This window comes from Triturus cristatus, chromosome 1_2 (genome assembly GCF_964204655.1).
Source record: "Triturus cristatus chromosome 1_2, aTriCri1.1, whole genome shotgun sequence".
Classification (NCBI taxonomy): Eukaryota; Metazoa; Chordata; class Amphibia; order Caudata; family Salamandridae; genus Triturus; species Triturus cristatus.
Genome location: NC_140580.1, coordinates 360,000,443 through 360,016,282, shown reverse-complemented (window position 1 = coordinate 360,016,282; position 15,840 = coordinate 360,000,443). Strand labels below are relative to the sequence as shown.

General features: G+C 44.2%; 1 protein-coding gene across 2 annotated transcripts in view; it reads right to left on the bottom strand.

The window, feature by feature from the left end:
* Positions 1-15,840, bottom strand: part of CAMTA1 (calmodulin binding transcription activator 1) — a 3,052,768-nt gene that overhangs the window by 128,338 nt on the left and 2,908,590 nt on the right. Inside the window, exon 15 of one of the 2 annotated variants that reach the window (XM_085604480.1) lies at positions 6,672-7,210. In XM_085604480.1, coding sequence (XP_085460606.1) covers positions 6,672-7,210 — 539 coding nt within the window. The remainder of the gene's footprint in view (positions 1-6,671; positions 7,211-15,840) is intronic. The other variant, XM_085604488.1, reaches the window with a different exon arrangement.

The window sequence follows — 15,840 nt, the reverse complement described above, 5'->3', positions numbered from 1 at the left end:
GCACGCTGCAGTTGGAATAGTAAATTACACTATTCCTAAGTCTAGCGTGCCCCCTACAGCAAGTCGTTGTAACGACTTGCGATGTAATAGTACTGCGATGTAACAACGCGGTCGTTGTAACAACCGCGTTGTAATCGCATGCGTTGTAAACGCATGCGATGTAAAAGCATGAATTCTTCTATCTCATGTGTGTAAATTAAATGGAAAAAAGAAAATTGAGAAACCACATTGGAGAAAATCAAATCATGGAAAATCAATTTTAAGGAATGGCAATTTGAAGGGAATACAAAAAACATAATGAATCAAAGTAAACGTTTGAAAAAAAGATAACTTAATAAAAAAATCCAAAATTACATTAACCTTTTGTGGCGTTTAGAACTAGTATGGGGTGTTTGGGTTCAGAGATGGTTAATCTTTAGGGTGATACGTGGTTTTTAGGGGTGAGGAATAATTGGAGTTCGGATATAGAAAAGGGTTTTAGGGTTCAAGGATGGGTGGAGTGTAGCCGTGGTGAGAGTTTTTACATGTCTCAGGAATGGGTGGAGTTTGGGGGTGGTGATGGGTTATTAGGGTTCACGGATGAGTGGTGTTTCTGTGTGTGAGGTGTATTTAGGTTTCAGGGATAGGTGGAGTGTAAGGGCTGATAGATTGCCGGAGTTCAGGGCTGGTGAGTTTTTTTTTAAATTCAGTTTTGGGTATAGGTTAGAGGTGGTGAAGAGTTTTTAGGTTTCAGGATAGGGTGGAGTTAGGGTAATGAGGGGCTTTAAGGACTCGGGATCGATGGAGTTTATATGTAGAAATAGTTTCTTAGGTTTCAGGATGTGTAGAGTTTAGGGTGACGAGAGGTTCTTATGGGTCATGGAAGGGTGGTGTTCAAGGTGATGAGGGCTTTTTTATGGTTCAGGGATGGGTGGAGTTTGGGTGTGCCTAGGTGTTTTAAGGGTTATGGGATTTGCATAGCAAGAGGTTTTTAGGTTGCAGGAATGGGCGGAGATAGGGGTAGCAAGGGATTTTGTGGTTCAGGGATGAGTGCATTTTGTGAGGTAGAAAATGCTTTTAGTGTTCAGGGATGGGTGTAGTTCAGGGGTCAGGGATGGGTGTAGTATAGGTTTAGTGAGAGCTTTTCATGTTTCCGGGATGTGTGGAGTCTAGTGGTAGAAAGGGCTATTAGGGTTCAGAAATGAAAGTGGAGTTTAAGTGCGCTGTAGGGTTTTAGGAGGAAGAGACTGATGGTGTTCACAGGTTGTGAGGGGTCAGGGATGGATGTTGTCTATGGCTGAGCAGGGCTATGCCGACGAAAAGTATCCAAAGTAATTGTTTCACAATATAAAAGATCTAAATATGAAATGGTGTTCCCTGGAGTAAAGCACTGACATAATTATCACCGCCAAAACTGCTTCTGAAAGTAAGAACTGCAACCATTGCACTTACACCTTAAAAAACTAAGCAATCAAAAGCCAATTTTGACTAAAATGACATTCTATAAATTGGATTGTATGAAATGGTAATTGCCATTCATTTTGGAAATTTCCATTAAACAGTTTAGGTGAAATCATTTCTTAGCAAAGGTATTCGATGAAAACGTTTTTCTAGGAAACCACATACAACCATTTTTCACACTTCTTACACAACTAATTCATGCCATATATAAATGGGAAGTTGTAGTTGAGCTTATGAAAATTAGCCTTCAGCTGCTTCAGGCAGGGTATGGATAAGTTTCCATAAGTTACACGTCCCATACAGTTAATACAAATCACACTTTACTATTAAATTAGAGTTGTACTAAATTTAAAAACAAGCCTTCGAATGGAGTCTGTTGCAGGTACTCATCAAATGTCACTGATTAAAGTGCATAATCTATACTTTGAATTTCCCTATATATCAGTTACAGCCTGGTGAGAGACAATGCCATTTTGGGCCTTGTAACTTGGAGAACAAGCCATTTCTAATGTTCAGGGCCGGACAGGCCTTAGCGGGCACCAGATGTTTCCCTAGTGGGCCGCTAGGGTAGGGGCTGGTGTTGGACCCCAGGGCCGTTTTCGTTACCAGGGGCTGGCCCCCTCTAACAATAGTGGCAGCGGTGAGAAGGGAGTGGTGCTTTCCACTAGAACCCTACCTACAGTGGCCGGCTGAGCTGTTTGCCACAGCCGGTTTCATTTTCCAGTACGGCGTGCAAATGTCACACATGTTCCACTCTTAAATATTATGCACCCTAACTTATGGGCAGCAAGGTGTGCCTAGGAGTAACTTATTAAATATTCAAAATCAAATTTGATTGTCCTACTCGTCAACAGGGTGATGTGATTGGTCTGGGCAGCAGGGTTAAAACTGCTGCTGTCAGGCTACACAAAGTAGGCATGAAGCTATATTTTCACTGCCACTATGATGGATGGCATAATAGGTGCTACAGCCCACAAATGACAATTAATCTTCGAAGCTGCACCATATACTCCTACGTTATGTGAAAGTTAAATGTGCTAATTAGGTTTTAAACCAATTTCAACATGTTTTGGGAGTCAGAGCTCATATACTAGGCACTGGAAAGCAGTATCCCAGTGTTGGGAGTTCAAAATGACCTGCAGGTGAGTGTCCCCCCCCCCCCCCCCCAAAATAAAAAACTGGGATTGACCGCCTAAAAAGCAGTCCCTTTGCAGCACTGAATAACAGTTATTTATTGCTTCCTAACTCAAAAGTACTCATTTCATCAACCTCAGAAAAAGCAAAGGTTGAGTCAACCTGCACGATTCGAACCTGTGCGTGTGATGGATTCATGCAGAGGATAGATTAGTTCATTGAGCCACCAAGTCATTTGGAGTCACTTAGTACATTAGGAACAAACTGCGAAAGAATTGGTATGTGTTTGTTAACATAATATCTATGAGAGGTGCAGTTTCGATGGGAACTGTTTTGAACCTATCACCCCTGATCTTTGAACAACTGAACCAATGCCAAAAACTTATGGCTCACAGAGACATGTACCTATAAATGTTTTATGATTTTATTATACTTTTTTTTAGAATCTGTGTTAAGCTTTAGGATTTTGTGGACCATATATTTATCCACATTAGGAGAGTCCTCCATTACAAGCTTTCATTGAGTGAGCTATCTACAGCTCACAATATTTTTTATTTACATTGGAGAAATACAAGCAACTTCTTTATGTGTCTTAAATAGGTATTCTCTATATAATTTTGTATTCTGTACTCTGATCACACCAAACCTTTATTTAAACATTTCATTTATATACCTTCACATCAGCTGCATCGAACAAAGAGCATAATGTACCAGCGGGTTTTCCTCATGCTGTTTCAACAGAGATATGCTTAGATCCACAAGGGCCTTAGTTACTGGCAAAGCTGTTGTGGTCACCTGCCTCCCAACTCAAGGTGGGCCTAAGTCTGCTCGGCAAATAACCATGAAATGTAAATTGGTATAAAAAGCAGTGTGCAACATGAAACTACTTATTTCGTCTTTTTCGTTTCTATCGATTATTATTAAATTTGAGCAGAGGTAATAATTAAATTCCTCCAAGCCCTTAGGGAGACAATCCAATCTCTGGAACGCGAATGGCAGTTTTGTCAAGAAGAAAGTGTCCCCATTTAGTAAGATGGGGAGGTTATGTGAAGTTGCAAGGGACTAGCTGGAAACAGAGAATACAGAGGTGAGCTGGCCTAGGCCTGCAGGCCAACAGTAGGAGATCCCCCCCTACAGACCTGCTTCCACAGGCAGCTGAAAGGAATGATGATTACTCAGTAGCTGCATGGTGTCAAAATATGCTATGCACCTGACTTTTCCCCACTCCACCCAGCCTGTCAAATGTCCAGATTGGCGAAACGAGCCTATCTATCTCTCCAAGTCACAAACTGACTGGTCCAACCTGCAAATAAGATTTAGAGGGAGATGTGTTGCATGCAGACTATACAAAGAGAAATTAGATGCAACTTTTATCATCTAACGGGGACTGAAAAGCAAGAGTCGTGAGTTAGTAGGCTGGTTAAAACAACCAATCGAGAAATAAACCACTGGGGGAGGCATATGAAGAAATGTAGCTACTTCCAAGTATGTGCTTTTATGTGGCTTGTGCCTGCTGGGGCACACCAAGTGTGTGTTTGTTGTGTTGTTTAGTTCCAAAGAGATCTGCTTACAAATGCTTCAGAGCACTTTAAGACACCAAACACATGGGCAAACAGAACAATAGGTGGGGTCAGAAAATGCAGTAAGTCTCAGCTAAAATGCATCTGCAAATACAGATTGTTGTAAACATGCGACTCTTGAAGGCACCTGAGCCCTGTGTGTGATGCAAAGACATTCTTCAATAGCACCACCACCCAAATCACAAACTGATGCTGGCAAATGGATTCACTGAGAAATACTCACATGAGCAAAGTTTGTCTCTCAGAGGAGGTAAGAGATCAGCCACATCAGTGTAGGCTTGGCGGGGTGCCCTCACACTGCAACCAGTTTCAGCTAAAAACACGCCCAAACTCACCCACCTCCATGGACACGAAAAAATAACATTCATCTCAGTTGATATGTCTTGGCAGTATTTCAATATTGCACCCTGAAAGAGCTCCTGTGCAAGTCGCATTGACTCTCGGCTGCTTTGGACTATTTGTTCATTTGTACCACAAAAGGCAAAAATTGTAACTTTGCACATGTCCTGGAAATATTCTGACACAAACTTCTCATAAGAAGATAATTCTTCAATATGTCCCATCTGTCACCTGATCCTTATTCAGAAAAGTGTGAAAGAGCAATTAACGGCGATTTTGCATCAAGAGCAGCAACCAACACATGGTGCGAGAACAGTCGAAATGTGACAGCTCGGAGTCTGCCAGTCTGCTGCCCATGGACAGCCTACCCTTTTCGTGCTGTTGTTAATGAGACTGCTAGAGACTGAGACTGTGATTGCACTGCCATAATGATGGACTCAAAAGATATACACACTCGTCCTCAGCCTTAATTTCAGCTGGTGTTTTCTGGTGGTCGGCACCGGAACCTAATTGTCAATACTGACACTTACAACAGTCCAACACATGGTGGCACTGTTTGTCTAATTTTGAAATGTGCACAACAACAGTCGTTTAATAATTCAATATACCTTAACATTGATTAACACTGGCTAGCCAAGCCATTCTTTTAGCTTTGGGTGGCATAAAATAGTTTGAATTGTCACTTTTGCGAGTGTGAGGTTACTAATTGTATTGGTACTGTCATAGGCAGTGCTGGCAGGGGCAATAGATGATGCATGCTGCAATGGCCTCCTGACGCATCTCTAGCACTTATCATTTTTACAGATTAAGCATTGGCGTCCCCTTCAGTAACTGTTTAGTCTGTCTTCAGGTTTTACGGGAAGATGTGATTGGACTGAACATGCACACTTACAAGAAGTTCCTGGCACATCTCCAGCCTAATAACAACATGACTTGGTGTCACAGGATTATCTTTAGTCCATGCTCTGCAAGTTTGCAAGTGTAAGTGCAGGATGGGCTAGTAAGCACGAAAGCACGCAAAACATGCAATGGTATTGCATCGGTTTTGCCTATGTAATTAATAAAAGCTGTTTTCATCAATCATCGCCGGGAAGATGGAAAGAGCTCCCTGACAGATAACACAGGAGTGGAGAAGATGTGGCACAGCGGCTAGAGCTGCTGATTTGAGAGCTTGACATCCCGGTTCGAGTCTCGACAGCGCTGCATAACATCCTGTGATTCTATGCAAATCTCGTAATCTCTCGGTGATAAATTGTTATATATGTATTCTGCAAAAGTACAAGGCAAAACTTTATGGAAATATAGCTCCACCAAAGCGGATCTTAACAGTATTTTGGATCCGGCAAACTGATAAGAGACGCAGACAAGGAACGAGCATTGGTAAATTCAGGAAAATATGCTACAGCCAATAGAAATGGAGGAAAGGTAAGAGGCACTCTCAGGAAACAGTGAGAAGCCAGAAAAGACAGGAGGCAGGATGTAAGTCCCTTTTAAGTTTACATTGAAAACAACAGGTCTCTCAAGCACAGCGCAAGCACTGTGCAGGCAAAACCTAAAGATGGTAAAAATCCAGAAGCATATTGATTTTTTAAATGATTATTATGGCAGGCTTTTCCCAATCACGAAAAGAGGGGACTGCCATAAAAGGCAGTGCCCTGAGCAAGAGTCCACTTTGCCCATGCCTTAAAACTCCTCAGCTGCAAAGTACAATTACAGGCTCATCTCTAAGATTCTCCTTCCATTCAATGGATCTTAATTGTATCAGGGGCAGTGAGTTTAGTTACTAGTCCCCGAGCAAGGCTCATTAAAATTGCCTTCTGGATTTTCCATGAAATGAACATAATTTTTCTAACATGGGCTTTTTAGTAGTTCTGACTAGTTCTGAAAATATACCATTAGGCTGGTGATCTGAACCTCCTTCAGTCTGTCTTTCTCTATTTCCCTATCCGTCCACTTGCTTTCACATTCTTTGGAGTTAGTTAATTTCAACATACAATTCATATACATTTGCATCACTCCAGTCTCTCGTGTCAATTATCCAAAGTGTAAGAAAGCAAAGGAGGCGTGCTTTTTTTGAAAGGAAGTTCCTTCCCTCGCCCCGCCCCACCCTCCCGCTTCTGGCTAGTGTGAGCAAAGGAATTTCCCCAATCAGTAAATTTGTCAAAGGTAGATACTTACTGTTTGAGTGTTTACCTGCAAGTCATCCATGTGTTGCAAGCAATTGTCAGACTCCGCATGTTCTCTGTAGGCCAGCAGCTCCTCATCTACCATATCCCTTTCTGACATCATGAGCATGTTCATCTGCTCGCGTTGGCGCAGTCTGTGGGCCACAGCCTCTTTGCCCAATCCAGAACATTTTGTGCCTCCTACAAGCTGTACTGAAGGCACCCCGAGGTACATGTCCTTTGGGCTCCATTTTAATCCTGGTTGGGCTGGCGAGCCATGGTATCCCGCACTTGTGGGTATGCGCTGCGTGGGATCCCTGGTGAAGGTCCGCATCTCATCTGAAGGAGAAGCTATCTCAGTCATTAACTGTTTGGATCCAGAGCTCTGCTTTCTGGCACTTGGATGCTCCAGGCTCAGGGCTTGAGAGAACATTTTCTCCTGCCGAGCCTGGAAGTAGTCAGGGTTCAGTTTGTGTTTTTTGGGGGCCGGATAATCTTTTTGACTTTCACTGCTGTAGTAATTGGATGGCTCAGACCTCGGCCTCCTTAGTTCTGAAAGCAAACAGATCAGGACAATTAGAACCTGTAAATTCTACAGAAAAATAACATGTGGCATTCTTAGTCTTTTTAATGTTGTAAGAAAATATTCAGCTGTGTAGCATTTTCTTGATATAGCTTTGCTTACGAGTTTATTTAACTGTTGTCCATGGGAAATATATAACAATAATAATTATTCGTTCACACATAAAGTGCTATCTATTACCTACCCAAGCACCCTGGCGCTTGCTACCAGTAAGCAATCTGACACTTATCATGGCCTAGAGATTGTAAAGCTAAGTCTTCAAAGCTTTCCTGAAAGCATAATGTTTATCAATAGAGCGAAGAGGAATAGGCGGCACAATATTTACAGCTCATTACATCACCTGTTTATCGCTTTGTTGAGGGCGAGCAGAGCTCTATAGAATCAGTGAATAACACCGTAGGTGAACACTCCAAGTAGCTTACTAGCCATGACCACAAGCATTCCTATCAGGATTTGAGCTGCTACCCTAGGATGTAATGCCCCTCCAAACATTGGCCTCCACTCCCCTTCTCTCTATGAACCCAGGCTACACCTCACTGACAGCGCCCGAAGTGGAGGAAACCTATTCGCCCTTGATTGGTGTTCTCCTGCAGGTTTATTGGAGCCTTCCGGCTTCCGGCTACAGTATCTACTCTTATGGTATCCCAGGTCTGGGCCAGCACACCTTTCCTGCTAGGGCCCCTTGCTGACACCAGGATCCATAGTGTAGCACGTCGCGGTATCAGTGCACATTCGGCGTGTGTTACGCTGTACTAGGCAGCAGCTTGTGTCAGTTGAATGCGTGGGCTGAGCACCAAGGATGCTTCTCCCTGTTGGGCTTCCTTCATACCTACTTTACCTGTAACCTGAGACAACTACCTTAAGAATGGACCCGATCCTGTTTCGCCTTACTTCTGGCAATCCTGCATCTTCATTTACCACAGACTGGAGATCAACCCTCTCTCTCACGGGTAGGCAAGTTCCAAGTGCCTCACTTCAAGCACTCATTCAGTCTACCTTCTTTCCTGGCTGGGCAGAGGTGTTGAAGATCAAAGGTGTACACAGCTCTAACCTTTACGCCAGATCTGGTAGCTTGTCCCGAGCACAAGCGTCTGCTCTACATATTGCTGCCCAGCTTTAGCAAAAGGAAACCCAGATATCAAGGCATTTCACTTTCTGAAGATGTGTATGAATGTAAGGTATGAAATACTAGTGTAATTTCATCCATAATGCAGAATGCAATCTGATTTGTTTTTGACATCTGATTATAGTCGTTTATTACTAAACTTAAAACTATATCAACCATAAAATGGGAAAGAGAGGATGGGGCTGCTCCAGGTTGCACCCTCCCATTCGTGTACATTTAGGCAAACACACCTACTAGGCAATTGGTGCGCGACTCTCCTTACCGGCCGTTTGACTAGAGAGGACTCCTAGTGTCTTCTCTCTAAGGGGCAACGAGTATCTAAATGGAGGGAATTCTTCGCCAGAAGGGATACTTCCGCAGTTGAGTACCAGTACTCTAGGAACAAATTAGCGTGTATGCAGTGTATGCAGTGTTTGGAAGAGAGTTGACTACAAGTAGGGATCACGGTCCTGGCGAAAGCTGTGGAACCCTAGGGGCCATAAGCAAGCTGAAACATGGAATAATAACTATACCAACCTTCTGGGTTTTTTAAAATCCTTCTAGGAATCCGCAATACGAATCTGGTTATGGATTCATCAGAAGGCATTTTTAGCATTTCAGGATCCATCAACGGATGCGAAGGTGGTATCCTTCCACCAACAAGAAAGTACTTTCTGTAATCACAGGAAGCCCATCCACCGCCCTAACAAACTGTCAAGCAGACGTGACAACCCGATGATGAAACATGCCACCTAGGTTGGTGGGTGAGGGTTTGTCTGAATTTTTATAAGAATCTTGGCACATCTACAACCACCAGAACGATTGGGTTCCCCAAGTAGGGCAATTACTAGGGAAATTTCTTTTGTAAGTAAATTTGAAGCTAGTCTTTGTGTTAACCTTAAAAAAAATACAAGACTGAGTTACACTCTACTAGGATTCACACTTACGTCTTGCAGTTCATTGCAGATGTTTGCAAAGTACACCTATCCCACTGAATTATGTTACTATTATTGGAAAGTGTTGCCCGCAGCTCACCCAATGATTTTTTGCAACAAAAACATTACTGCTCTAAGATGTCCTACTAGGATGAAGATCCAACTAAGAAGCTGAGTTGGCTCGTGGAATTCTTCCAGTTCTACATATTGCAAGGGGGTCTAATTCTTACACTAAAGAGATAGCTCCCTTTTGGAAGGTGCCATCCATTAAACACCATCTTTTTGGGCACCACTAGCACACAATATTTTCTTTTTACCAATGATATCTGTTTCAGGGTTATTAAAAGGTAGCTCATGAGTCACAAATGTGATCGATGACGCAAGACAGTGACCTCATCCCTTCGATTGCCATCACTGTGAAAAGTATAGTACTGATTCCTGGTACTCTTGCTTCGGCTAGAGGGGTATCATTGGAGAGTTCACGTGCCGGCGATTCTGAATTACAATAGGATGAACCAACTTTAGTACTCCCAATTTCAATATATGATCAGTGAAATGCTTTGTGTTCATAACAACTATACATCAACCAAATATTTGTTTTCCAGCTACTTTTAGTTGAAAATGTTTTGCCTCAAACTAAATGCATGTTGATGTGTCCCGGCATCCAATGGTCTATTCTCTGTAAATCATGATAAAGGAAGATCAAGGAGCCCTGAGCGTCCTCTGTGTAGTATATGCTTTTCAATCAATGCAAACATTTTAAAATGTGTTTAATACATTGGTTGAGACCCACATACCATTGCAAGCTGTCTAAAGTCACCGGATCCGGGGTCTGTCATCTAGAGCAGCACAAGCACATTAACAGAAGGGGCGGGAAGGGGAGGTTTAAAGTTCAGGCGTCCTTTTAAGTGCATTATTTTTGTCATTCTTCTCAAATGGGGGGTATATGGCACTGAACCCGAAGCCTCCCGCCTCCACACCTGAGCCACCTTAACCCCTTCGCCGCGGCAGGAATTCCGCCGCGGCGCTGGGGGGGTTTAGGGGCAGTTGCGGTGGCGCTGTACTCGTGACGGAACCACTCCGTCACGAGTCACGGGTGAGCTGTGCTCATGACGGAGTGGTTCCGTCACGTCTCCGCCCACTGCGCTAATCGCCCACACAGGCGGGGAATTATCGCCGTGTGGGCGGAGCGGCCGCCAACGGCCGCAGCATAACGGAACCACTCTGTCATGAGCACAGCGCACCCGTGGCTCATGACGGAGTGGTTCCATCATGAGCGGGGAAGGGGTTAAGCTTCCATTGGTGTAATGGAATAAATACATTTGTTTTCAGAAGCTTGCAACAGAGGCAGCTGGAAATTATTTTTGCCTTGCAATCTCTTGCTTGATACGTTTATAATTTTTACATGGACTACAATGCCTTGAAGCCAACACTTTGCTAATTTGGGCATTAGAATAGCTCCGTAAGACAGGAGCGGCCACTGGTACTGTGAAGTGGTGGGGTGGCGGGAGGGGGTAACACAAAAAAATAAAACAAATAAAAAATAAATAAAACTGCACTCACCTGCTCTAATGGCCACCGCCTTTCTACCTATCCTCGCGTCTATGTCAGGAACCTCATGCACACTGCGCAGGCTCCCAGCTCCAAACCCCAGCGCTGCTCACATGCTAGGAATGGCATTCCCAGCATGTGAGTAGTGCTGGGATTGATCTGAGGGCATCGGTTTGGCACTCAGCCTTGGACTGGGAGCCTTTGGTGGTTTCTCCACCCAGCTGTACAACGCAGCTGGGTGGAGAAAGGCTAAGTGCGCATGACGGTTTGGTCGGCCCTCTGGGGCCGACCAAACCATCATGCGCATTTAGCAGTGATCACCACTTCCCCCTCCTCCCTGATGCTGCAGCGTCACTGTGGCTGTTTCCGTCCCTACCTTGGCTGGCAGGACGCAAAATAAAATGATAATAAAAACATTTTATTATCTTTTTATTTGTCCTTGCCTCTGCTGGCTTTCAGCGGGGAGGCGACACTCCTCCGCCAAAACAGAGGAGCCGCCACTGCCCTAAGAGCTCTAGAAGCCGGATCCCTTCCAGACTCCTAAATTCAATCAGACTCGGTGTCTCCTTTCTTTTACACTAATTACTTTGGCTTGCTCATTTTACATTGCTCCTGTCTTGACCATGCCCATGAAAAAGGGCATGGTCAAGCCATGACCTACAAAGGCACTGTATGGTTTACCTGGAAAAATTAATATACATGTATTAAGTGCACCTAGATTTTTTTTTACAAGAATTACACATTTCCTACATTTTAGACCAGTTGCTAATTTGATGACTCTCACATTCATATGATGACATTCAGTTCTGTTCTTCAGACAATTTTCAGATTTTTGAAAAACGTGTTAGGTTTCCTAAATTGCGAAATAGCATCTATTTTATGCTTGCTATCGAGGACTGTCCTTTCCTTTTAAGACTTTGTTCAGGAGAACCGAACAGTAAATATTTCCATTCTCAGAAAGATGACTAATGAATCCCACATTGCCTGAATTCCCTGCGGGGGTATTCACAAGCTTCAGTAGCTGAAGAAGGAGACGGCAATGACTCACGAAATACAAAGTAGGACAATAATTGAATCAGAGTTCTGTGTCTAAGTCTGAGCCTTGTGGTGTTGTTTCAAATTGATATCTTATCCTTGGCATTACAAGTTACTATCAAGTTTTTTAGGTCTCGGCTACACCCAGCTTTAGTGATCTGTAGGCAGACCTTATTTTTCTAATATATTGTATACTGAGAGTGGGCTTTCATTCAGCGTGTTGCTCATGATTGGATGGCTTTGTTATCTATTTCGGGCATCTGCACCTGATTCAATGGCTTTCCTCCCTATTTTTATGTATGTCCCACCCAGAAGTGTTGTGGTTGTACTGCATTCTTAATGAATGAGTTGTATCTATCCAACGTTGCATTACAGGGACGTTTTTTTAAGTGTGGCTTGGCAGCACAGTTGTCTGATACCTCATGTGACCAGCACAAGCCGCACATAAACACATAACACTCCTCTACATCTGCTGGCTTGCATGGGTGAGCCCCTTCAGGCCACAACGTTGCCTGCTGAGAATGGCTGCTGCAGGGGGTACCGACCCCACTGCAGTATCACAGCCCCTGTGACCATCAGCACAATCATCATTGCATTTCCTGGGTTGCTGTTGCCAGGCCCCACTGCTCTGAAGATAATCCGAGCATGGACAACATAGAGGAGTGCTGTATAAGCCCAGCAACGTATACACCTGGGGCCATAATGTGGATGCGGTGCCTTTTCCTGGATTGCGCAGGTCGCACCTTTCAAAAGGTGCACCCAGCACAATCTAGGACAATATGCTGCATTATGGTGAATGCGCTGCCCCTACGGCAGCCATGAACTTGCACTGCCCTGGAGCAGCGCATTCATGTGAAAAACGGAGCAGTTGCTTTAAAGCCTCTCCTTGTTTTCACAGTGCAGGCGGTAACCTGCTGCACTTTTAAAGGGGATTAGAGATCCCCTTGCACGTGGGTACAGTCAGTTACTGCACCCGCCTGCAAGGGGATGTCTGGGGGGTCCATCGTACACCCTTTTCCCTCCCGCCAGAGGGCTGCAATCAGGTGGCGCACTGCCAGAGTGCACATCCTGAGAGCTTCTTTACACCTCAGCGCACGCGTCTGTAATATGGCTGGGAGCAGAGGCAAAGGAATTCCGTCATTTGCATGGGACCACGCCCCCATGCAAATGAGGGAACGCCCTTTTTGGACGAGCTGGCACTCTATGTGTGCCAGCGCTTTCAGTATTACAGAAGGGGACGCACAAGCATTTGCAGCCCCCTCTGTAATATCAAAGTGCCCCAGAGGTGTGCCAAGTCCGTTGCGCCCCCAGGGCACCTCCAAAAAGCAGCTCCTGGAAGCCATATTGAATAGTTAGTCTCCAGTCCCCCATCAAACACTTTCTCAAACACCTTGCGCAATAGAAGCAGCACCGGTGCAGTCTTCTATTCTGGCTGTCCCATTTCTTGGGGATACCTCAATCGCTGCAGTTCTGAACTTTTAGATTAACTTTGCTGTTTTTTTTTTTTTAAACACAGCACTTCTTCGAACAGTAATACTGTTACGAAATTTATGTCACTCAATTTCCTTATTTGTGTGCCTTGCCAGTGCTTAGTTTGTACAAAAATGAGTACTGTGCCAAAAGCTGTGCTAAGAAGCCTGCGGCCAGCGCTATTATTTGTCCTGGTGCCCAATGAAGGTTGCTTGTTCGGTGCCTTTTTAATCCAGTCTCAGACATTTCTGCCCCTTATCTCTTTTGCAGGTTCCTGCTTTCGCCCTTTTTGACGGGTTTTCCTTTATTTCTCTTCCTGCTGCTTTCCCCTTTTCCTCTCAGTAAATGTCTGACGGTCCCCAAAAATGGGTGCCGTGGTTCCACCTGCAGCCATCGGTTCAAAATAAGCGCCAGCGTTGCCGGAATTTGTTGACGTGGCAATCATGACGCTGTCCAAGTGCTGAAAGATCAAAACATGAAGCTACCTGTCTGGCAGGGTGAAAGACAGTGTCTCCTCCGAGAGAAGAGTGAAGAGTAACAGAGGTCAGGCTTAAAAATAACTCTGGTTGAAGTGGCTGAAAACTGCATACAATATGAACTGTGTTTCCCACAGCGTGCTTCATGTGCGCTTAATAAACAGAATGTTTACAGTTACCAAAATGGCGCCTAATTCACAAGCGAGGAGGAAGACTTTTATCAATAAAGCGCTTCTTCATGCTTTCTTAAATAACAATATTCTTACTGTGAGAGAATGCAAGGCACTCGCTTAACAAACACGGGTCAAAGGCAAGCTGTATTCCAGTGCTTAATTTGTAAAATAATAAGTGCCAGGGCCCTGGCCAGGAGGCCACTGCAGCTTGCACCCATCGCCCATGTCATCTCTACTAAAACAACTACAAGCCTTCTTTCGCACCAGCAAGTGCGACAGTTCAGATTATTCCAGGTGCCCAAAGCTAAAGGAATGGCTGAGGAGTCAGATATTAGTAATTTTTTATGTATACTGCGTTCATAAACAACCGTTGTTCTGCTAATCTCGAAATAAAATGAGCAGTGGCACCATGTGGCAGACTACCATAAGTGCAGTGTTGACAATTAAGTGTCTGTGCCAGCACCAGAAACCAATTAAGTGCCAGTGCTGAGCACCGGACACCACTGGCTCTAATTAAGAACTGCTGTATTCGAACTTGTGCTGTTCACACCCTGCTCAGATGCATGAAATGGCACTGCGCCATAAAACATGCGGCTGCAGCACAATGTTCTTTCAGCGGAGTTCAAATACAGGGATTCGGGTGCAGTGTTGAAAGGTAGAATAATACCGGACTTGAGTTAACAAATCTGTAGTCTCCCGCCGAAGGTGAAAGTCTCCCCTGCCAAGCTACTGCAAGACCCAACTTGAGGTATGCCCGGGCACCAACAGTGATTAATTTGAGTCGGTGGTTGCAGGTGGAGCCTACTGACACTCATTTTTAGCGACTGGTGCTTGTTTGTCTTTAACTCAGAGCAAGAAAGAGAAAAACACAAAAGATTAAAGAAGGTGAAAGTAAAAAATAAAAACGGAGACTGAGCGAGGAAGCATGGATGATAAGAACTTTAAAGAACGTGATAAAGGGGTAATGGTGGTGGGGGATGGATGAAAGGGGCATGAGGTGGGATCAAGACTACGAGTCTTGGTACTGGGCACACCAACATTCAAATGCGCTTGCCATAGGCCTCTGTGGAAAACGTCAGGCCCCAGCACTTATTTCCTAAGATATTTAGCACTGCCATGCACCTTTAGGGTCCAGGTGGGCATGCAGCAATGTCCCTAAAAAGTGCCTGTGTTGGAGGACACCACAGAGAGGAATCTGTCAGAAAGGCGTGACAAGGCTCTTGGTAATATCTTTGGTTTATAGAAGGTACCCTTCTGATGAAATATATCAATCAGTTCCATGGGTAAAGAGACAAATCGAGTGATTCGCACCACTCGCCCGCAAGGGTTTTCTTAGCAATTAGCCCGTGGCACAGTTGACTATCTCTTCACCACAGGGCTCTGGACCTCACTCAGAACCAGGCAAGTTTAACTTTTAAAATAACAAATTTGCAATCTCTGAAAATGGAGTGTTTGGACCAGCTTAATTTGTATATTTTATTTAACTTTGATGTAGCTGACATTCGCTGGAGCAGCTCCATTCCAAGCAAAGAAACATCGTTCCCTCTATTGCACGTTCTCCTAGACACATGTATACTTTGGCAGCCATCTTGGAATGGGTTTTCTTTAATAGAAAACGCAATATGAGATTGGCAGTCGTGCATGTAAGTACGTCCCGATGCATGCTTTTGCATGCAAATGCGCATTAAAAAAGCATTGGGAAAGCCAATATAGTTCCTGCCATTGACACCTATTGGCTCTGCCACTGCCTCTTGTTCATGCTGTACACCATACAGCATGATCAAAAGGATGAAGAAAAGTCAATATGATGTGACACCTGGCAGTCATGTCTTTTTGTATTCATGTGCTTGATGA